The sequence below is a fragment of the Dryobates pubescens genome, chromosome 2 (genome assembly GCF_014839835.1).
Source record: "Dryobates pubescens isolate bDryPub1 chromosome 2, bDryPub1.pri, whole genome shotgun sequence".
Lineage (NCBI taxonomy): Eukaryota > Metazoa > Chordata > Aves > Piciformes > Picidae > Dryobates > Dryobates pubescens.
In genome coordinates, this window is record NC_071613.1 from 26,121,966 (window position 1) to 26,146,258 (window position 24,293).

Below are 24,293 nucleotides of genomic sequence, written 5' to 3' on the forward strand. Positions count from 1 at the left end.
ACCCAAAGCACTCTATGATTCTAAGTTTTATGCTCTCATTTCTGTAATATGTACCTTGTACCTTACAACATAATTTGTTGGATGGGACAACACAGCTGGCAGCTGACAAGATACCAGGTAATGTAAAATTGTGCTGAATGACATTATGCTGGAATAAATCGGTGAAACAAGCTTTTCCAAGTAGGGATAGGTCTGATCCACACAAAAAATACATGCTGCAGAGAGGCTTCAAAGCCTGCCAGAAAGGCTTGCCAGGTAATAAACAGTATGGGTCACCCCTTCTCCAAAACAAAGTATGATGACTGGTAACTGAAGGAATCTTCTCCAACGCTAAGCTCCACCAAAGCACAAAGCTCTGCACATACCAGAAATGGTAATTTCAAAATGCTGAACTAAAACCAACCAGCTGCCAAGGGTGAACACAGAGGGATGCTCCTGCCAAAATCGTCGAGCATGGATAATTCACCACACAGATCCTCAACCTGCTTGGTCAAACAGAGGCTAATCTACAGAGACATGCCATCACCATTCCCTGGGAGATCCAGGGCTGGCTTGGGGAGCAAAGGAAATGAAGCTGCCAGATATTTCTGGGAAGAAACCCATGGCCAACTTACCTGCTGGCCAAAGACTATTTGAACAGCAGTTGGGTAGGATGCTTGCATACAAGCTGGACACATTAGCTTTTCCACAAACCATTATTTTGTGATAAGCAAAGCAGAGCAAACTGGTGTTGGTATACACGTGAGAATATGGCGAGTCCCTCTGGGAAGATTAAAAGCTGGCAGAGAAGGATGAGATGGAGCTGCATCTGCATCTCAAACAGTGTGGAACTAAGCTGCTGGCAAGGAAACCTAAAAACGCTTGAATGAACATGAAACCAGACACTGGGGAGAGCTGATAAGAAGGACTAAGCAGAACTCAAGCGAGACAAATGACCGCTGGAGATGCAAACAACATGCGAGAAACTGTAAGGAGGGAGAGGGAGGCAGAAATCACTGCCAGAAAACAAGCAGATATAATAATGATTTTTTAATTCCATTAAATACCAAATTGCATGACAACAGGTGGGTGGTGAGAAATAAACACTATTAAATGTCTACAGATTTAGTTACTAAGATTTTGGTCTGTTTTCAAAATACTTGCTTGATACATTAGAAGAATTATCCTTTTCTCCAAGGTGGTCTATTTTACATTCTGACAGTTAAGAGGTACTAAGAGCATGAAACAGATGGGAATAAGAGAGGCTATGAACAGACCACTACAGTGCCCGGAACAAGGGCAGCAAAGTTGGTGAGAGGTTGGAACACAAGCCCTATGAGGACAGACTGAGGGAGCTGGGCTTGCTTAGCCTGGAGAGGAGAAGACTCAGGAGTGACCTTATTGCTCTCTACAACTACCTGAAGGGAGATTGTAAACAGGCGGAAGTTGGTCTCTTCTCCCAGGCAACCAGCACCAGAACAAGAGGACACAGTCTCAAGCTGCGCCAGGGGAGGTTTGAGCTGGAAGTTAGGAGGAAGTTCTACACAGAGAGAGTGAATGCCCATTGGAATGTGCTGCCCGGGGAGGTGGTGGAGTCACCATCATTGGAGGTGTTCAGGATAAGACTTGATAGAGTGCTTGGTTGCATGGTTAAGTTGATTAGGTGGTGTTGGATGATAGGTTGGATGCGATGATCTTGAAGGTCTCTTCCAACCTGGTTTATTCTATTCTATTCTATTTCTTTAAGGCTTACTGGCCTAAAATGATGTCCTTGCTGTCCCCATATCAAAACCAAGGACTTGAAGCTGTTTCCCCAACAAGCCCAGGCCACTGATTGGCCTGGGTAGGGATCTTTCACTTCTTCTGATTTTATTTCCTTTTGTACAAATAAATATTAATTGGAACAGAAATTGAGGTCATGTCTCACCTTCCCAGTGACTGCCCTAACATCTGACACACAGATTCTCTACCCTCACTCCTGCATTATATCATTATTCAAAGTTGGGAAATTCTAAAAAAGAAAGAACTAAAATAGCTGACAGTTTGCTCACTGAGGCATGAGCTCAAAGTTATTTTGGGCGCATTGTTCCTTTCTCTGATGAAGTTACAGTGAATCCACTTCATCTCTACTTGTACAGATGAATTTTTGTTAATATCCATCCTGCAGCAATGCTGTAGCAGAACCCTTCTGACCATCCACATTTTAAAATACTCTGAAGCTGAAGAAATTCAGGTATGTATGGATCTGAGGAAGACCCTGGGAAGCCACACAGACCACCCCAGATGAATGCTGCTGATGACCTGCATAGTGGAATCAAAGGCAGTGGAAGCAGGGGAACTGCATGGGCTAACAGCACCCAGATCTCACTGTGGATCTGACCAAGGACCCCCCAACATTTGTGCTCTCCTTGGATGTCCAGTGATCATTGTCACACACACATGTTCTCCCTCAGATTTCTTTCTTATCACTTTCAGTTTTATGTACTTCCACAAGATGATAAACAATGGCAATGCCCACAGTAAAATCAAGATCAACCAGGATCATTACCTATCCCCTGACTGTGACAAGAGAAGGTGGACATGAATCCACACTAATTGAACAGAGTAACTATTTCCTAGTGCTTCAAAATTTCATGTACTTAAAGAAATTCCTGTCTGGCTGTAGAGTCTCCCACTCCACAAGCAGATGCATTTTTTGCATTTCTTCCAATACCACAGCAATTATTCCAATGTATACTTAATTCCCAGAAATACAGTCAGTATTATGTTTTCCCTAGATTTGAATGTTACATTATCATTCTCCTGTCCATTGCAATAAACTGCCTACAGCTTTTCAGTACCTCTCCAGAAGCAGCTCTCCCAGAAATCAGATCATTTGCATTATTAATTTGTATATAATTTTTATATTTGAATACTTCTAGCTTCCCCAGGCTTAACCAGGACTGACACAGCCCTCCTAGTAAAAGCAGCCATTGCAGTACTCTTCATAGATGGTTTAGGTTGAAAGGGCCCTCAAAGATACCCAGTTCCAACCCCGTGCCATGGGCAGAGACACCTTCCACTAGACCAGCTCAACATTTTGTTTCAATGTCTGTCCACAGTGATACACAGGATAAATTGGATTTGCAATACAATTAGGTGAATGTAATCCCTCCAGTGGATTTTTTTTAAATCAATTTCAGCTGCAGCTACACTGCCTATTTGTGTAGCTCACGTTGCTTTCTCTCAACTTTCAGTAATCTAAGTAACTCTGTATTTAACCTCCAGTATTTGTAATTCTAATCCTCTCATTTCCATTTCTTTCCATCAGCTATCTTTTAAAGTAAATAGCATGAGGACATCTGAGAAATTTGATTATAAACCTTATATGGAGGTTTTCCTAATATAGGCCATCAGTGGCCTATAAAGGACCCCCACACCAGCAGGTTGCTACCATCAGATGGAAGCCATTTCTTACAGCACTGCCCAGTACTCCATCAAAGTCCCTTAAAGAGGCTGTGTAAGCTGTCATTTACCAGGCTGCTGGGTAGAGAAACCACTTTATCCTCTTAGAATGACACCTCTTCCATGTCACACTTTTTGTTCTTTCCTACTTCTTCATTCCACTTCCAGCTTTCACCATTTCACCATTCAAGAACTAACAAAGCACAAATTGCTGGCAGTGAAATAATTTGGTGTTTGGGGCCAAATTTGCTTCTTAAAGCACAGCAGAGAATGCAGTCTGTATTACTGAATCTACTAAAGAAACCATAACTACCTGAAATAGCATGATCCTAGGTTTGAAAATGAAGGAACTATTCATCAGTAATGCAGTATTTGTGGAACATTAAAAAATAAACTACACTGGAATTTCTAAACAATTTATATTGTCCCTGTCTTTTGGGAAAACAACATTCTTATAACAATATCATCTACTTATCAACCTACTTACCTACTCTTCAATTTCACAGTATCAAATCAGACCAGTATCTTAATATTTTAATGAAATCTAAGCCAATCTAAACTAAGAAAGTCATAGAAATCCTCATAATAAGGAGATAGAAAGTAGCAAACAAGTCAAAGGGAAGTATTTGAATTTAGACAGGCATATAGTATCATTAAAAAGATCCAAAAGACATAGCAAAAAGAGGAGAGTCAAACAGTATTTACTGCACTTTGCCTGGGGAGAAACATACACAAGGAAATAAGGGAGAATTTTTCTTCATTAAGTTTTTTTAATTACCTCATTCTAGCTACTTCAAATTTCTAGTCTGTATCTGGTATAGAATCACAGAAACTTTAAGGTTGGAAAAGATCTCTTAGATCATCAAGACAACTGTCAGCCCAACACAACCATAACCACTAAACCATGTCCCAAAATGCCACGTCTACACGTTTTTTTGGACACTGCCAGGGACAATATGTTGGATACTTTCCCCAGTTCATTATTTGACTTAAAGTATTTCTCACCCGGATTTAGGTGCCTAAGTAACTTAGATGTACATATTAACTAATGTGATCAGAGCACAATTCTTTATATGACAGTTACTTGACCATACATCTTGGACACATACACTGCAAGCATGTCGTTTATTTAGATCCTGTAAATACACGGCAACTGCATCAGCCTCATACTCTGTCCTTGGCTTCTGTTATGCAGTTCTGTTACTGCCAACAACTTCAGTTTGTGCAAGAGAACAGTTTTCTTCTCTGCTAAAAACTGGTGTATCAAATAACTTTACTTAAAGCAGTAATGTTGACTTGACCTCCACTTCACAAGACAAGATTCAACCGTTTTCTCAGCACAAATCATAATCTAAGCAGGCAGTGCACTGGGCTTAGTGCTCTTTGATCAAGGCTGAAAGCCATCAGCAACAAAGCCTCCTTTCTGTCCAGTAGAATACAAAGAGTTCATACAATTGTCAGAAGCCGTAAGTGGATAAGTCACTTAAAACATGTATACATACAAGCACACACACATCTACAGAAGCAGAATAAACAGCAGAGATGCTGTTTGACAACTTGGTTACTCTTGGTCATTGCCCAAAGACATCAACAAAACCCAAAAGGCTTCTCACCTGTGGCAAGTGTAACTGGAGCCCCTCGCTGGGAATGGGCTGTCGAGATGGGGTCTGGTCCAGCTGCATGTTAAACAAGGACGCCAGGGCTGACTGAGCAGCCCGAGCTTTTGCCAGCTTTTTATTCCTTCCTGAGCCTTCAAAAGTCTGACCATCCACTGCCACAGCCATGACAAAGTTTTTGGCGTGGCTCTCCCCACTCTCCGAGAGAAACTCATACTTCAGCCCTGGCCGCAGCTCATTGAGGATCATGACGGGATTCTTCCCGCTGGCACAGGGGTAGGCTGATGGCATGGGGAGAGGCGACTGCGAAAGGCTGCTGGCTACAGCCGCCGACGGCAAACTGTAGTCCCCACCAGAGCTATAGGACCCATCCCCATTGGACCCTAGGTAAAAGGAAGCATCAGAAGGGACTGGTGTCTCGAACCCATTGAAAAGGGTGTCAGGGAAGTCTGCTTGGTCGGAGGTGAAATCCGTGTTGACTGAGAGAGTCCTCCCCATTGCAAGGTGGGCTTCTGAGGCGTTTGGAAACTGGACAAAAGACCTCAGAGCCTTCTCAGCAGCATGAAGCTTGGCTTTCTTTTTTGTTGGGCCAGACCCCTCAAATACCTGCCCATTGACTTCAACTGCCATCACGAACATAGGGGCATGTACTGGCCCCGTCTGGGAGAGGAGTTTGTACTGTAAACCAGGTTTAATCTCATTGAGTTGCATCAGGGCATTCTTTGGCAGAACGGGGCCAGGCATTTTCTTCCTCTTCTTCGGGCGAAATTTGGAGTGGCCATTGTTGCCCTCCTCCAAAGGACGCTTTCTGCTGCTGCTGCCACCACCATTGGAGAGTTGTGCTCCCTCCCCAGCACCTTGCCCACCGCCGTCCTTGGGAGGAACGTTGTCCATGTTGCGGTTTTCTTTAACATCAGTGCTGCTTGAACCTGCGGTGCCCAGAAAGAGTAACTTACAATGCCTTCGTTGCAGGATCTTGTAAATGTAAAATTTATAGATTCCTTTATCTCTCTTTGTAACTGGTTAAGTGATGTGTGCTCACAGGTTAAATGCTTTGCAATACGATCAGAGATAATAATGCAATACAACCTCTTGATAATTCAAGAACAAACATATTCAAGAATGATTTTCAAACTATGCATGTGATAAAAATCATACAGCAATAGAACACTGCAGTGGTTTTGTTTTGTTTTTCACTTAAATCGCATTGGAACAAACTTTTACTCATAATTTATGATTGGCCTGGAAAATGGTTTAAATGAGAAACACCAGTGATAGCAGCATGTACCAATAAAAACCAATTACAATCAATAAAACAAAAATGGATGCTTAAGACCAGTACTAGGAGGTAGATATTTAATTCTTCTTTATTCTTATTTCATTCAAGTTACTTTTTTCCCCCTCAGTAACTTTAGTTGATCAAATTGAGTAATGACATAAATAAAACCAGAGCCATGAAAATTTAGTCAGTTCTTTGTAGACAACTGGACTGAAGAGCTGCTGAATGCCTGCCTTCCTCTTCAGCTACTCCATATTCTCTGAAGTCCATTCTTTTCCTGGACTTTCACTTCACCTCACCCCAATTTGATCAAGAACTACAGATGCCCACTGTGCCAACACTACTACAAGACTATTTCATGCATTTCCAGACAGCTTTCTATTAAGCAACTTTGTATCTGTCATTTATAAACTATTCTGTAATTCCTTGCAAAGTAAGAAAACTGCTGTCAGAGTTACAAACCCCAAAATCATGACAAAGATCCTCTAAGACTATGGAGAATCAAGAAGCATGACAAAAGCTGCACAATCACAATGATGGCATTTAATGGGGGGAAAAGGTACTGTAATAATAATTATTTCTACAGTAGTCAGTTGGAGCACAGATATGTCAGAGGTATATTTAAAGAATTACATTTCCTATAACTGCAAAGACCTCATTTTCACTCTGATGATTTTTATTACTTATCTTTTATATTGGCATCTGTGCACAAAAATTACTAGATCAAGTATTTCTAACACTTCTGTTTGAAAAGTTCAAAATATCTATACTACATCTACACTGGTACTAGGTGAAAACCATTAATTGAAATGGGAGTAAATCATGGTGGAAGCTCTCTTTCACAGTGACAAATTTCAGCGACACTTCACATCTTCCCTAAGAACCCTCTGCCATGCACACATCACTTTTCCCAGGTTACAAAGCTGATGGAATGGTTACTAAATTTTCATTTATAACATCCTCCAGCAAAAGCTCGATAGGTTACTCCTTTCGGTGCTCGAAGAGAGAAAAAGAAGAAGAAAAACAAGATCAAAAGAAAAAGCTGAAGTAGGAACACATTTTGTTAAATCACAGTAGCACAAGGAAGGATTGTACAGTACTAAACATTAAATTCCAGTCAATTCAATTTGCTCAAGGATGAAACATTAAGTATTTTGAAGTATTTTATTGCTAGAAATCTGCTAAATTTAATGAAGTTTCTCTTGCAACATTCAGCCACAATTTTATATTGCTTGCAGAATGTGTTCTACAGGGCCACAACTGTCCATCCACAGTGTTCACACACATGTATTAATAAAAAAAATATAATATACACACACACTCATATAAGGTGAAGGAATCTAAAGATAATGGAATGAATTTTTAAATCTTTCCCTGCAGTGAGTTTCTTACCTGAAGCTGTAATCTCAAAAAATGACATCTCATCTAAACACTATTTCTGGAACTTTGTTCTTGCTAGAGGCAACAGGTATTTGTGATCAATCAACACAATTCCCAGGCGAAACAGAAATCATTTAGTTAATGGCAATTATGGACTCCATTTTCAACTTTCTTTTTATATGAAGACTACTACATACAATTAGTCTTGAAATCACAAAAGAAAAATACAAATTGAATAGACTCTGGCTGAATATTTAAAAACAAAATGGAACTTTGTATGTTGGTACAGCAGCTGGAGGAGCTCGTCAATCCATCTCATGCCATAGGTAGGGGAAGCAACATCCTGACGAGGGGTTGTGGGGGCTTGTAGGAAGCAAGAAATTTGCATGCTTACCTTGTCTCAATAAGAAAGAAGGGAAGAAAACTACTCCTTGCCTGAGTGCTACTAGGCTTGTTAGCTTTGAAGGACCTACACAGTGGAAAAAACTAGGAAAGAAGGCAAGCAGCAGCCCAGAGACCATGGAAGTAAGTTTCTACATCACAGAGGTGATCCAAAGCCCTGCATGTGATGGAAAGACAAAGATTTTGCTTGTAAACCAGAAGGACCCAGGTCTGTTTCAACCCACAGCCACCAGACTGCAAGAGTGAGCCTGAGAGTGAAGATGCGTGTTTGGTCCTCTTTAGCCTGCACAGCAGTGCTGAGGTTCTCTAATTACCTTAAGGCTAGAGAAGAGCGGACAGACTAGTCAAAAAATAAGATTAACTATCACCACCTGTTAACAGTCAGAGACCTTACCACTCTTAATCTTATCCTATTCGGATATAGAATAACTCCTCCAACCCAGCCTCTTCCCACTGTTCAGAAACTGCTCTCCCTTTCCTAGGCATCTCACCTACTTAATGAAGAACAGCCTTTCTCGCTCATCCTCATCATGCCCTGGTTCCCACCTGTGACTGGCCAACCAGCAGACCCCAAGAAAGGGTCAAACCACAGCAAGGACACTTTGATTCTTCCCCAGGGCAGCTTCTCAGTTTGCAGAGAGCCATAGGTCTGGACCATCCCATAGAGTCTGGCAAGGAGACACTGACTGGGTTTTTCTTACCACAATTTTTTCTAACTGCTTTGCAAGACCCTGTAAACCCTCAGTATCATCCACAATGTCCTGGACAACACGTTCCACAACATGATCACATTGCATGGAAAGAGCTCTGATTGCTTGCTTTGAACCTCCACCTGCTAGTCTCAATGCATCAATGGGTTTTTTTATATTTGATACTTTTTTAATAATTTGAGAATTAATATTAAACACCCAATGCTGCCAGTTTCTCCAGGAGGATGCTGTGGGAGACACTGTCAAAAGCTTTAGTAAAGTCCAGGTAAACAACATTCACAGCCTGTGAGTGCACTCAAGATGATCTGACAAGCCCTCAGTTCCCCAGGTCCTCTTTCTGGCCCCTCTTGCAGATGGGTATCACATCCTAGGACTGCTAATACATGATGGGAAGTGGCTTGGTAAGCACTTCATCCAGCTCTGTCACTACCCGTGCAGGGAATCTCCTCTAGGCCCACAGACTTGTATGCATCTAAGTGGTGTAGTAGGTCACTGACCATTTCCTCTTGGGTTATTGGATTATTTGGGCTTCATACTGTTCCTCATCCCTGTCTTCCAACTCAGGGGGCCCCATCACAACTGCTGCATATCCAACACTTTAAAATAGCTTTCATATCATAGAATGGCTTAGGTTGGAAGCAAACTTAGAGGTCATCTATTCCAACCTCCCCACCACGGGCAGGGATGCCTCTCAACTAGACTTGGCTACTCAAGGCCTCATCCATCCTGGCCTTGAACACCCTTAGGGAGGAAGCATCCACGACCTCCCTGAGCAGCCTATTCCAGAATCCCACCACCCTTGTACTGAAGAACATCTTCCTAAAATCCAGTCTGAACCTGCTCTCCCTCAGCTTAAAACCAGTGTCCCCTGTCTTATTGCTAGACATCATTATGAAAAGTCCCTCTCCAGCCTTCCTGTAGGACCCATTCAGGAGTCAGAAGGCAGCTATAAGTCCCCCCAGAGTCTTCTCCTCACTGAACAACCCCAGCTCCCTCAGCCTGTCCTCACAGCATTGTTCCAGCCCTTGGATCATCTTTGTGGCACTCCTCTGGACTCACTCTGGACACAGCTGTGTGTCCTTATGACGGGGGCACCAGAACTGGATGCAGTATAAGCATAAACCACCTGATAATGGGATCCTGTTTTCTCAAATATTGACACTATCCACGATTTAACAATACGACATTTTTTGTAACACTAGCTTATTTTCTAGTCACTAAAAATAGTTGGAAGCCTTGACTAGATTTCACTGACATCTGTAGAAGCTGCTTTGGTAAAAATCACAGCTGACAATATCACATACCAACAGTTTCAGTGGAAGAAAAATCCTGCCTCTGTAATCTCATTTGATAATCTTACAAATAGTACTCAAAGAAAGAAAGAAATATAGGAAAATTTCAATCCAGTAAAGAAAAATCTTCTAAGTGTGCTGGTTTATTTTGGGGTTTATTCCCTGTAATTAAAACCTGTCTGTAACTGAAGATGCTTTATCCACTGGGAAACTTCAATTACTTGCTCACTGAGAGATAATACTCTCCCTGCTCTGTCTGATCTGGAGCACACTTTATTAAATTTAGATGACTCCTAGCTGAACCAAAAGATGTTTCTAGCTACCCTTTATACTGCTGCTCTCATTCAGTGGCCTGGGGAATTTCTAAGTAAGTCATTTTTTCACAAAAAAAGGAAAAGAAAACAGGCAGAAAAAAAAAACCATGATCTCTTCTGAGCATCTTTTTAAGAAAAGGGCAAAAATTATGCAAGACAAAGGTCAGGGCAAGCACATGCTTGAATTCCAAGTATTTGCAAAACGTCCCACTTCTCCTTTGCCCACAACACAATTGATAAGTACAGGCTCCTAGCAAATTATTTATTCCTATTGCAGCGATGCCTTTGCAGGGCTCTCTGACTTGATGCTGAGACAACAGGCAGATGTGCTTCCAGCACATCTTCCCGGGGCATTCAGAGTTCTGCACACATACCCTCCATGCAAAGCAACAAATCCCCAAATAAAACATTTGGGGGGAATACATAAAAAAAATCTTTCCCCAAATCTTGTAAAATATTCTCTATGTTCAATGCATAAAGGAGGAGGACTTAAAATCTATAGTCTGAAAGACTGTATTTTCTTAGGGATGTCCTTGTCACCTCATCAGCATTTTACATTTTATCCAAACCAATACATTCTTAATTCTGGCTTCTGCAAAGCCATTCTAACTATGGAACTGCAAGCTACAAACACTGCGTAAGTCGACCTTTGTTCCCCTTAAGACTTCCACAGAAGGCAGTTACATGAAATAAGCATTTACTAGACAACTTAGCAATTGTACCTTGCAATCTTAAGAGATACAAAAATACAGAAAGGAAAGATTTTCTTCTTTAAATCCTTGCACAAATCAAGGTGAAGAACTTAAGAATTTGAACTGCGATTTCTCCGTTCCAAATTTATGATTTAACATTTCAAATTCAGGATGTTTGTGTGGGCATACAGGCACAGCAAGGTCTTATTGTACCTTCTATTAACTAGGTTCATCCAAGTAGACATTATCATCTGTAGTTTCCTTTCAAAACATGATACAAATGGCATCTCAAAACGTACTTCTGAGAAACAACTGCAGTTATGCAAAAGCATTCCTCAAACCTGTAACAACTCCATGGAACCAGCTTCCTGACGAAACAAGAAGTTCAGTGAACGGTTTCCTACACTGATGCATTACACACAAAGTCCCAGAAGCAGATAAAAATTGAGTATTTTGCTTAAAGACACTTACAGAAAGCTCCCGCAAAGAGATGGTATTTTCTCCAGCTCAGGAAGACACCTTTTATTCAGGCTCAGAAAAAGTCCTTATTGAGGTAAAGGGATGTTTTATCCAAAAAATAATCTTGTGTGAATTATCCAATTACAGCTCCTATTTTATTGAAACCCCCCTTAGGGAGACTAATTTCAGAAACAGCTAAAGCATCCATTGGAAGCAATTGCTTTTATACTAAGAAAAAGAAACTGTTAGCAAAGTATTGCAGTTGAGTTCACCGTTTCAGTTGAAGAATAAAAGATATATTCTAGTCCAGACAATTTTAAGAGTTGGGGCAGGGGTGTTTGGTGGTTGTTTTTTTTAAACACAATGATCTAACTTCTTTATCTCCTGATAAAAATGTTCTGTAACTCTGAGCTACAACTCTGCTGCTTCAAAGCCTCCTACACTCCTGGGCTTTGTCAGCTTTGCCAGAGATGTGCCATTTAGCCATTGCCATTTAGGTGAAAAATAAGTGCATTTGTTACAACATTATATACAATCATTTACCATCAGAAACAGCACAGCAGCTACAGAACGTTTCTCCCACTCAAAAAAAAAAGGTTAAAGGGCCAAAAATAGTAAAAATATTTTTATGATGTTTTAATGCAGTTTTCTCCACAGGTTACCAGATCTTAACTTTGACACAGTCAGCAACCTCACAGCACTTCACCAGTGTATGCATCAACATACTCACGGCATTTTATAATTTGTCGTGCTTAGACACACTTCAATTCAGTAGCTCAGGGTTGGAACAATCAGCATCTAATGAGAATAATTAGCCATGCAAGACCTGCAAGGAGCTCTTCTAGCTTATCCGTTTGATTTTCCTTCCTCCATTTCTAGTTTCCTTCATTTAGTTTACACTCTTCAGCTCCATCTCCTTTGTCTGACTGGTCCCTAACCCTCATCATCTCCAATGCAGGTATTCTCACTCTCTTCTTCATTGACAGCTCAAAACAGGAAAATATTTTGTTTGATTAGTCATTTGCTGGAAGAAAAATATGTGACACGAGGTAGGATTATACTAGCATACAATTATGTGGATTTAAAACACTCTTAATGGAAAAACTTTGATTCACTCTTTTATATCATATTTTTAAACACACAAAAAAAAGCTATTAATTTGTGCTTCTGAAGTTTCTTCACAGTCTTCCCTGTGCTTGTGAGGAAAAAAAGTCACCTTCAGAAATTATTACATAGTTTACAAGTGTGTAAATAAACACATCTTACTCATGTTTTCTTCATCATCTACATCCATTGTGAAAAATTTTTGCTGGTTTCTTGGCTGACGGAGACTGCTTCTGTCTGGAAAACAGAGAGTGAGACGGTTAAGCTTTAGGGTACCAACATACAAAGTAAAGCATTAAATCACCCTTACAAGCAGCAGCCTGGGCACTGGCTTTGCTTTGGGTTGTCCACAAGTTTTGCTCAATGTTCACACAGTGTTTGCCCAAAGTGCCTATTCCTGTAGCTGAGGGGCACACTGCAGAACTGCAAAGTCAACAGGGTCTGCAAGGAATTGGGATGTTGTACGATGACCGCAGTTTTCTGATGACTACAATAGTTTTTATCTGAAAGTAAACTACTTGATCTCACTACCGTTTGGTTGGTATTGGGGGTTTTTAGCTCCAAAGTAAGGTCAAATTCACCCTGCAATTTGCCACACAGACCATTCAAGCAGTTAAAACATAAAAGATGCAGTTTTTTCACCCAGCACCAAACTGATGAATATTTGCTTTGTTTGGTTAAGTCCTCACCCAAGAACCCTCCTGTAAGTGAGATAACTGAAAGGTGTAGCCCCATATCAGGGAAAGGACAGAGTGGGTAATGTAGCCCTCACTCCTGCATGTGGATTCCCTTAATAACAAAACATTCAGAGGATATTATGTACAGGTTATCCAGCTGTGGAGAAACAGATTTTATCAACCACAGGGACTTCCACTTCAAGAGCCACAGAATATAAGTGAATATAAGTATCTGACATGCAAAATATGTAAACTATCTAGCAAATGGTTGGAAAGAAGGCAACATTCTCACTCAAATCAAAAGCATTAATTTAAGGGTCATGGGTTTTGTAGGTTCATTTTGTTTTTTCCTGACAAATCAAGCACTTAATATCTATTGCTTTCCAGGTAATTGCTCCAATCTCATAATGCCACAAAACAGCAAGCACTGAACCCCAAAACCAAGCACAGTTACACTTTCAACAAAAGATCCACTGTTACAGTGAAGAAAAAGCAGTGGAGAATCAACAGGCTTTGCACTCTTACACTGGAAAGGCTCAGACTATGGAAAATTTTCTTGTACCTGCCAATCTGTTGAATACTGAGAGAACTGCCAGTCTTTTCCCTGTAGGTCATTGTGTTGTTATGCTAGTGTTTCACACTGAACAAGAAATTGCAAATGTGTGTATTATTTAAGCTTTGCAAGTACATATTTTATTGCCTTTCTTGCAGTACTTTCTGTCCCTAGACCCACTGACACTGGAGGCTGGCACAGTGATGCTTGAGTGGCAAGTACACAAGTGCCAGCAATAACCCATGAGCAACAGAAATACTTACTAGGAAGAAGGAATAAGCAAGAGAACTGAGAAGGCAAAACAGATATTTTCCACAGAATGTCAAAAGAAACACCCACATTTTGGAGACAACTGCTTTCATGCAGGATGTGTATGGCCGGGGGAGTAGCAGGAGGAAAAGAGGACAGGACACCCAGGCAACTTGCTTTGTTTTATGCTGGAGAGAGACACAAGTGAAAAGCCAGAGACACCAAGCTGTTGAAATTTCCCTAGTCCCAGCTGGGGAGCAACAGACTTTGGAAAGATGACATCACCTCAGAAACTCTGAGACATTATCCTACAGATTACTTTGAACATGAGCAAGACACATTCAGGAGGACCTCTGCCATCAGCTGGGCTCCCTGCAACACAACAGCTGAAGGCAGGCTACAGTCATATGACCAGGATCATGCACATGAGTTCTGGAAACACCTGGCTCATTGATTTTGAACAGTGCCAGCTTGGGCATCTCTCTCCTGGTCACTGTCCTCACTAAAGCAGATGGATGGAGTGAGGGGAGAGGATCACGCAAAGCACATAAGCCTTTTTCCCTTAAAGAGATTAGAAATCTGAGCAGAACTTTTGCTAAACAGGCTGTATTTATTTGCTCTGTAAAAGCTGCTTAATTTTGCTTTCCTATTACCACAGGGAAAGCCTGATTCCAATGCTAATTTACTCTGTACTATCAATAAGGCTGTAACTCTCGGCATACTAATATTACCATCAATCAGACTATGTATACTATGCAGTTATGCATACCAGTTAGGAGTAAACATTTCTCTACAGTAGCAGAAGCAGCAAGACTCATTGTGTGCAGATACACAGCTCAGATACCAGGGTCAATATACATTCAAACTCCAGCTATGCTGGAAAACTACAAAAATTGTGTCTATGAAAGGTGAAATCTGCTTGTGGGCTATAAAAAAAAGCAGTGTTTATGCACAGTCATGAAAGCATCATTATTTTATTTTACAGTCACAATGCATATTCCATGACAACCAAGCATGGACCAATAAGCCATTTTGAAATCAGAATCAAACTCCAACTTCTGCAAAGTGTTATCTGCATGTTGCATGCAGTGCTGGATTCAGGAGAGGGATGCTTGCTTGTTTCCAAACTGCCCCTGCCAGTACTATATATTGTGTGTGTGTACATACTGTGTCATGTAAGCTCTACCTACTTACTAACTGTATGTGGGGGTTTAAAACATAAAACCGCAAGTGTGGAGACTTGACACACTTTCCCTTGAATTGATCAGCAAAGACAAAAAATGTGACAAATAATAATCTAACCACTAATTGAAGCCAAACATATATATTGTTTAAACAGCAAACATTTCAAATGTGTTTAAAATAAAATCACAGTATCACAATATAACTAAGGTTGGAAGAGACCCCAAGGATCATCGAGTCCAACCTGTCTCCACAGACCTCACGACTAGACTGTGGCACCAAGTGCCACGTCCAGTCTCCTCTTGAACACCTCCAAAAAATGTTGAGATGCTCCTACAATTACTGCAGTTCAAAAGATGGTATGTTTGTCAAGCTTGTAAGTATCAGCTCAGGGTATGTTTTCCTTGAAAATAAATTAGAGAAAGGTTGTTGCTGGTAGGTTGTTGAAAATTTGATTTTCCTTTTGAGTAAAGATTCTTCTCAGAATTATTTATTTCAAAGTGCATGAAACAGTAAAATAAAATATTCCCAAGATAATAAAATGCTTTGAAGGCTTTAGGCAGTTGAGATATTCCTTGACCACAGGTAGCTCCACATCAATTTTAAAACATCTGCATCACCACGACATACACATAACTGAATAAAGATCAAAATTGTGAGCAAGTGGCTGGGAAATTCTTATCAGTGATCAGAGTCAAGTGCAATTATCACTGTGACAGGCCAGGCAGATTTTGGAAGAGCTGATGCAAGTATCAGGTCCAAGCTTGAATCAGAAGGAAAAAAGGAAGAGGTTAGCTCTTGTTTTGATTTATTGCCCTCAGGAGCATGATGCCCAGCAGGGCTCATCCCTCAAAGCCTAGATGAAGTGTTACTACTGTCCTAACAAACCTGGTTTTCACAACTCACATTTACTGCTGCCTGAAGATATGTATTGGGAGAGCTGGAAAACAAGCCAAGCCTGCAGCACATGCCAGGCAGCTGGTACAGCAGCTGCCTTGGTCTGTGATGTTACTCAGATGTATCTTAATAAATTCTTAAGCTTTAAGCAAAACTTTTACATGGCTATTGACTTTAAACTGGTGTTCTGCTAGGTAGGCTCAGTCTGGCTTAATTTTTCTATCAGTTTTAACCTTGGTGACCACTTTAGAAGAACTGCACAGAGACTTTTTTCTCCTCTCAGGGGATTAAAAAAAACACAAAACAAAACCAAAAAACCAACAATCAACAAATAACCCATGTTCTTACTTAAGTATTGGAGCTGTATCCTCACATTTACATTACACAGCATCAGCACAACTTCAACAAGAGGAAATTAGCTGACTGTAATCAACAGGGCATGCAAATAATTGTCACCTTATTTAGCACATCAAACTGCAGTTACTCCTGCAGCACCACTGTGTGTTCAAGGACAAAAGACTTAGGACAATTGCCATTTGAATTACCAGGGGTTGATCAGAGAGAGCTACTGAGCCAAGACAGAAACAAAAAACGTTGTACAGGTGTCTCAAGCTGCAGCACCAGGGATGAACCCTCCTGAGGAGCTGGATTATCACTCTGGGCTCAGCACCACATCTGCAGCTGAACACCCTGTTCCCCCAGCCTGAAGCCGAGGAAAAGCAACCTCTTATTTGATAAAAGCATAGGTAAATAGGAACTCCAGCTGTTTAAATATTTGTATAAATTAACCTAGATTGTTGGTGGCATTACTGAAGTTTACAAAAGAGAACATTTTTTTCCCATTTAAGTAACTGTACTAAACAGATAATTAGGCATAATTAAGATAAACAGCCAGGAAGGACAGTTGACAGAAGAACTGCCAGGCACATAAGGGATGCAATGCTACAGTAATAAATAATGCAGCCAAATGACATGATGTTGTCCATCCACATCCTCCATTAACAAAGCGTTCGTGCCCTTTTAAGGTTTAAGGATTAGACATATAATGAATGACCACATTTTTTTCTCAATTACTTTGTTATATAAAAATACACTTGATAAAAGTCAGCAGTGCTCACCACTTTCCTTCAGCATCTCAAAAACACACATTCCCACTTGTGGTGGGCATACAAAGTCCTAGGCACATCATCCTCCCTGGCAGGGAAGAACTAGGAAAAAAACCTACTAATCTATGTGCAACATATTGGTATACTGACAGATACAAATTCTTGGTTCACTGACTCCACAAGCATCCACAAGCTCCTCCCTTTGTCTGGCAAACAACTACTCAGCTGATGAGGGCTGATCCTACCTGACCTTACTCTAAAACTGTCCTATCAAGGATAGGATTTGACTTTTATGCCTAAAGCAAGGAGTAAAGTACACCTAAAGTCTCTCTTAAAGCACCTCAAGTGGGAAGCTGTGTGTTTTTCTTTACAACTTCCCAAGCACATCACTAGAGCAAGAGGACTGTGGGCATTTTATAAAAGAAACACATCTCTGATTTACATTACAAATGGCTTCTAAACAGTTCCTTAAAACTCAGAAATACTCTGAAGAGAATGAATTAGATATACATATTAATGAAGTCCAAATAATACTGAATGAACTTCTCACCATTTTTTGTATACATTGTTAATTAGGAGACTAATCTTCTAAACTTCCTCCTGCTGTCATTCATGAATTTTTAATATTTTTTCATATGGCTTCCAAAGGTGCAGGATTAGGTAATGAAAAAGATTTTTAAAAGCTCTTCCATACAGAATACTTTCAGAATTTGGGGATAGACTTTTTTTCAGAAAAAAGACCCTGAACACAAATTGATCACTACAGAAATGAGCTTTTTCTCTTGCCAAGCATACTTGATTACTTCTGAAATCATTAGTAATTCATTTATCATTTCACATAGATGAAGGAAATGTGGTTTCTGACTTCTCTGACCTTCAAAACTTTTATTTGGGTAGCTTTTGTAATGCAGCAAAAACTGCAATAATAAACTCATTCACTAATTCTACGTAATATATTTAGCAACGGACATTCAGAAACCAAACTGAAGTCCAACTATTGGCTAGATACACTCACCAAAACCAAGTAATTCTGCACAGCAGCATACCCTGAAATATCAGACAGAAATAGCAGTAGTGCAAAAATCCTTCCTTTTCTACATCAAACAGGAAAAGGAGATCTAAATGTATGCTAATCAAAGTAGAGCCATGAAAAAATACAGGATATTCACACTTTTAACCCTCTCCTGGTTTTGATGGCTCTATTCCCCACAAGGTACTTTCAAAGACAGGAAGAACACCAGAAGCACTTCAAAACATACAAGCCAACACAACAATATTTGCTTTTATTCTTCAAAGAAGCTACTTGAAAGATTTTAAACTAAATGTTTCTTCTAGCAAGTACACACTGCACAAGTACAAAAAGAACATAACTTGTGTTTCTTTTGGTTTAATATTCTGTACATTCCCTATGCACAAAAGTTGAGAAGGGCCCTTTCAACAGCTATCTTTGTACAACCTCATCATTGAGGGAAAACTACACATACTTTGAAAGGAAAATTTAGCAGTTATCTAATGTTTGCTGTTAACAGAGAATGGCATATATGCAAAAAACCCCATAACCTGACAGACAAAACAAAACTCTTGTTAGAAAAAGGTCAGAAAGCTGCAGCTTTAGAAAAGGTCCACATTTAGTAAAAAGTACTCTCCTTCCAAACTTTGAAAGCCAAGTCAAATAAAATGTTGGGAGATACTGAAGGATCCTGGTCAAAATACTGAATTTACTGTATAAATCCAAACTGAAAACACCTGAGTTGCACTTAGCAAGGAAGGTTCCAGCCTCACCTGAAAACTTCATTTACAGCTCTCCTCACACCGCTTTGGTTTGACCACAGAGCAATTAAAACACTACCTTTACGCTCCGATCGTTTCCTCCTCCTCCTCCGTTTGCAGCGCCGCCAGACCACGTTGAGGAGGGTCTCCATGCCGAGCGCTGCGGCTAGGAGAGATGCCATGCACACCCCTACAGTCCACCACTCCCAGCCTGCTGCACCCCCTGGTCCCCTCCTAACGAGGGAGCGATGCAGCGCCCAAAGGACTGCCACTCCTGCCTTGCCTTGTGCTCTTTACACCTAGCTGAGGCTCATTCCTCCAACCCAGGGCGCCTTAATGCACTGCGTGAAGAACAGATATGAATGAACGAATGCTGCAGCTGCTCCCTACCCACCGCAAGAGGCGCATGTGACGATTAACCCTTCTGTAAGTGAAAGGGGCAAGGAAGGACAGTTTTCTTAGAAGGGCAGTACCGAAGACAACCTTACTATTGGGTGTGGAAATGCAAATTTATTTATATTTTGTTATTTGAAAAGGAAGGCAGCTCTCTGGTGTGGCCTCAGCTTCATATGTCTCAGAAACAAGAAGATACATATGCAGGAAACGTGTATACATCCTAGTGCATGAAACCAAGATGCCTTTAGCACCTTTCATAATTGTTTCTCATATTGTTAGGTATGCAATTCATACATCGGCTAGAAATGCACAAAATGTATTTGTGAACAACAGCAATGCACAAATGTGCATATTTCAAAAAGCAAGGCTTCAGTCACACGCTTTGCACACCAGGATTTGTATGCAGCTCTGACCTAGAGACTTCCCAATGTCAATGTAAAATGTAGCATTTTTGTAGACTTCTTGTAATGTTATACTACCCAGTTTCTCTAACTTCAGCAATCAACCACACACGTGTTCATCCTGCAGGTCCCATGGATCAGCAGCACAGACTGGGGGTGCAGCTACTCTTTAATGCTTCCTGCAGATTAAACACATCTTCCAGCAGGTAATGTTTGCAGAAGCAAGCTCCCCATGTTTCTTCAGTGTTACTAGAGTGAGGAGACTTCCCAGACAAGCCACTTCTACCTGCTCTCAGACATTTATTTCTCAGTATACCAGGCCTTGGGTTTTTTGGAAGACAGCACACTAGCAAAAATAGATCAACTCTGGACTAGCATAGACCATAATATTTTAACAACTAGCCAGACTGGCATTCTTTGAAAAACACTGCTGCTGGCATCTGAGATTAGTAGTACTTCACCTAACCAAAACCAACATATTCAGGCTCAGCACTGAGATTTGGTTTACCTGCTAACAAAGAGCCCTACCTCTCTATCTTCTGCTTCTTCTGCTGGCACTTGTTTTCCAGATCCCAGGTACCAGCTTTTTCATCTCCATGAATGGAGATGAATGGAATGCTTCTGAAATTAACTTGACTGAAATTATTTCTGCAAGAAGCCTAAATGCTAATGGCTACAAAAGAGGAGAGGAACTGAAGTTCTACTTCAGCATCCTCTGCTTCACTGAGGATGAAGAAATCTCAAAAGGACCATTTGTGTTTGGTTTACACAATTTCAAAAGAAGAACCCACCATGGTGAAACAAGCCATCAATGTATGGTTATATTCTGGTGTTCACCAGAAGTCCAGGAGGAAATCAGTCATTTCATCATTTAAGACCAACTCCACAAATTAGTCTTCCCTCAGCATATAAGGTGTGATCTTCCTTTTACTCTGCAGTGCTACATCCCAATGGGTCTATGTGGTCACAGCAAGACTAAGGTGGACATCAATGAAACCTCAGTGAAACCCACACCTGCAGTGTCAGCATGAACACTACCTGTGCATTTCCAGGAACTTTCCTGTCTACTTCAAAACTGAAGTTGGCCTTCTGCACCTCACTAATAATTTCAGGCCAAGTTTGACTTTTCAAGCCACATCAAGCAGTGCATGATGAAGAAAGGACAAGGAGGATGATCAGAGGGCTGGAGCACCTCTCCTATGAGGACAGATTGAAAGAGCTGGGGCTGTTCAGTCTGGAGAAGAGAAGGCCCCAAGGTGACCTAATTGTGGCCTTCCAGTATCTGAAGGCCACAAGAAGGCTGGGGAGGGACTTCTGAGGATAGCAGGTAGTGATAGGACTAGGGGGAATGGAATGAAGCTGGAGGTGAGGAGATTCAGGCTGGATGTGAGGAGGAAGTTCTTCACCATGAGAATAGTGAAGCACTTCTCTCCTTCCCCAAGAGCTCTTCACAAAATTCACAGGAGTAATCTATTATCTTTAGATGTCCATCAGACTCATTTCAAATTATGTAAGTGGGAAAGTTGCTGAGGAAAGGTGAAAGAGAACAAAAAGAGTTTGCTCACAGAACACAGAAGAAACTCACTACTTTTTTCCTTTTTTTAATATATTACATGACAGTTCACCAAAACCATTTGTGACTGTACCAGAAACATCCTCCCAAGTCTCATTTACTTCCAGATTTAGCCACTATTGTTAGCTTACTTCATACACTCTTTGAAGAAATAGTTGTACATTGTATTTTGTAAGCGCTTTTAGTAATTTTGCCTTTTTTCCCTCCAACATGCAGTTCATGTATTTTTCAAGCACAAGGATGGTAATACAGACCAACAGCAGTTTCCCTATGTACTGCAGCAACAACGAATAAAAATCAGCAGCAACTGCTAGATTTGTACAGGCTAATTAGAGCCTGAGCATTTGCTCGGCACGACAAATCTCAAAACACAAAGCTGCTGGCTGCACACCAGGAACCCCAGGAACTCTGACACCACATGCCTCAGCTTGCAGTTCAAGTCCTTAGGTCATTAAATCCACTCCAACAGCACCATCTACTGTTACACTACATAAATAATTGATTTCACATCTATTGCTCCCTTGACCAAGCAAGTCTCGAGCCCAGCTCCAAATCAGAAATAACTTCAGATGTTTGCAGATTTATTCTATAGTGGAACATATATTTATTTTGAAGTTCTGTATCCTCTGTCTGTGTCCTTTTTACTGGCTTACTTTGAGAATGGAATGTCTAATTTTTAACAGACACTGTTTCTCAAGGACTCAAACACCCATGACTGTCAGAAACATATTTAAGATGTGCTTCCAAGGAAAATCTGATAACCATTCTAAGAAGAAAACTGAGCAGCCTAGATCTCCATGCAAGTAACATCCATATTTTTATCATCCTGATTTAAAAGATCATAGATGCAGCTACCCCGTGGTGCTAAGGAAAATAATAGCTATTTGGAAGAAAAATCTTAAATAGTTTTAAAGGAGGCTTTAAAAGTCTCAAAGGCCTTTAAGTTACTTTGTAACTTAAAAGCAAATTTTATAACTTATTTTTTATAACTTATACGTTATTTTATAACTTAAAAGCAAATAAAAATAATTATTAAAAGGTCACAAATTTGAGGTATTTCTTCCTTTCCCACCATGGCTGTTCAGCTTAGCTCAAACACTTGGCAAACTGTAAAGTCCTACATGCCAACTTTGCAATATTATTTTACTGATATGGATTGGATGGAAGTTTGCAGTCACAGAACGGTAACATTCTTTGTAACATTGGCTTGATACAGAGGTAGATATTTCTTAACAATATTTCCTCTATTTTGAAACTGTACTGATCCAATCTATTTGAAGGGTCTCAGTGTAGAAACATAAATAAAAGCAACATATACAATAAAGTTTTAAACAACTCTTTGAATACTTTAAGATGAATTCTGTTCTCCGAGTTACAAGCTGAATTCATCAATCAAAACCCAAAGAACCTTGCTACACATTTGCAAACATGATGTGCTTACCTTTTAAAGTGTTAGAGAGACATGCTGATTCTGCAATCTGGGAAAAAAGAAAAAGAAAAAAAGGAAACACAGTTAGTATTTCTTTCACAAATTTAAGTTCATTACCAAATGGCAACTCAGGCCATTAAAAGGGACACATTCCTGATTCTGCAAGAATAAACAGTACGCAATGCATATATGCAGTCACAGAGACAATCCCCTTGCAACCCCAGCAAAGGGAGGGGGTGAAACAATTCTGGACATTCCTGGCTTGGTGGAGGGGATTTAAAAAAAAAAAAAAAGACAAGACTCAAGATGCTTAGTGCCTGAGACAGGAAGAAATCCCAGAGGTACAAGCAGCTACTTAGCAGAACCCAGTCTGCAATCTCTGCACCTTCTAGCAGAAAGGGTTGGTAAAAAAGGGGTCAAAAATGGCTTAAAAGTAAAATCAACTTCTGTGTTACCACAGCCAACTTAACTTACAATCAAATCTACAGTTGTTGATTTTATTTCACATAAACACCTCACACTACAATCCCCTTTTCAAACAGCAGTTTCATAACACTGGCATCAGCTTGCATTCTCCTGAAGTGTCTGCAAAACTGGACAATCTCTCAACTACCAGCAGTGGGTTTGGAAAGAAATGGTAGATGTAGGGTAAGAAGGATACAGGATAACATGAAGGACTTTTCTCTTGTTTTCATGGATACACATAAACTGCACAGCTCTTCAACCAGGAGCAGATGGCTTTATTTTTACAGACAGACCCCTAGTTATAAGAAAATATTTAAGTGACTTTATCAGTGCAGAAATACACTATTCTAAAATGGTTCAGGGAATCACAGAAGTTTTTCTCAAAGCAGCAGAACACTTCTGTCAAGCAGCTACATTCTGGAAAAACATACATGCATTCAGAGTGGGGACATCACAAAGGCTTGGAGTGATAGTATGAGAGGGAACAGCTTTAAGCTTGAGGAGGGCAGATTTAGACTGGATATTAGGAAGAAATTCTTAACAGTGAGGGTGGTGAGACCCTGGAACAAGTTGTCCAGGCAGGTCATGAATGCCCTCTCCCTGGTGGTGTTCAAGGATGTTTTCTTGAGTGACCTGAACTAGTGCAAGATGTCCCTGCCCATAGGAGGCGGGGCGGAACTACATGATCTTCCATCTTAAACCATTCCATGAATCTGTGAATCACCTGTACCTGTAAAACATTTTAGTATCTGCACCTTGAAAAGACAAAAATTCTCTGCTGTTACACTGCCCACAAGAGGGTGCTGGCACCTTACAAAAACCTACACAATTTAAATCATACAGCATGCACAGTACAGCTATGGACAATACAAACTGATGGATGAATATATTGTAAATTAAACTCTTTTGGTCAAGTTAGACAAG

General features: G+C 40.5%; 1 protein-coding gene across 1 annotated transcript in view; it reads right to left on the bottom strand.

The window, feature by feature from the left end:
* The window catches only part of ADARB1 (adenosine deaminase RNA specific B1), a 72,333-nt gene that overhangs the window by 25,208 nt on the left and 22,832 nt on the right, over positions 1-24,293 (bottom strand). Inside the window, exons 2-4 of the mRNA XM_054172505.1 lie at positions 22,917-22,953; positions 12,834-12,908; positions 5,037-5,968 (exon numbers count right to left, since the gene is read on the bottom strand). Of these exons, the coding sequence (XP_054028480.1) occupies positions 5,037-5,968; positions 12,834-12,861 (960 nt within the window). The 5' untranslated portion in view covers positions 12,862-12,908; positions 22,917-22,953. The remainder of the gene's footprint in view (positions 1-5,036; positions 5,969-12,833; positions 12,909-22,916; positions 22,954-24,293) is intronic.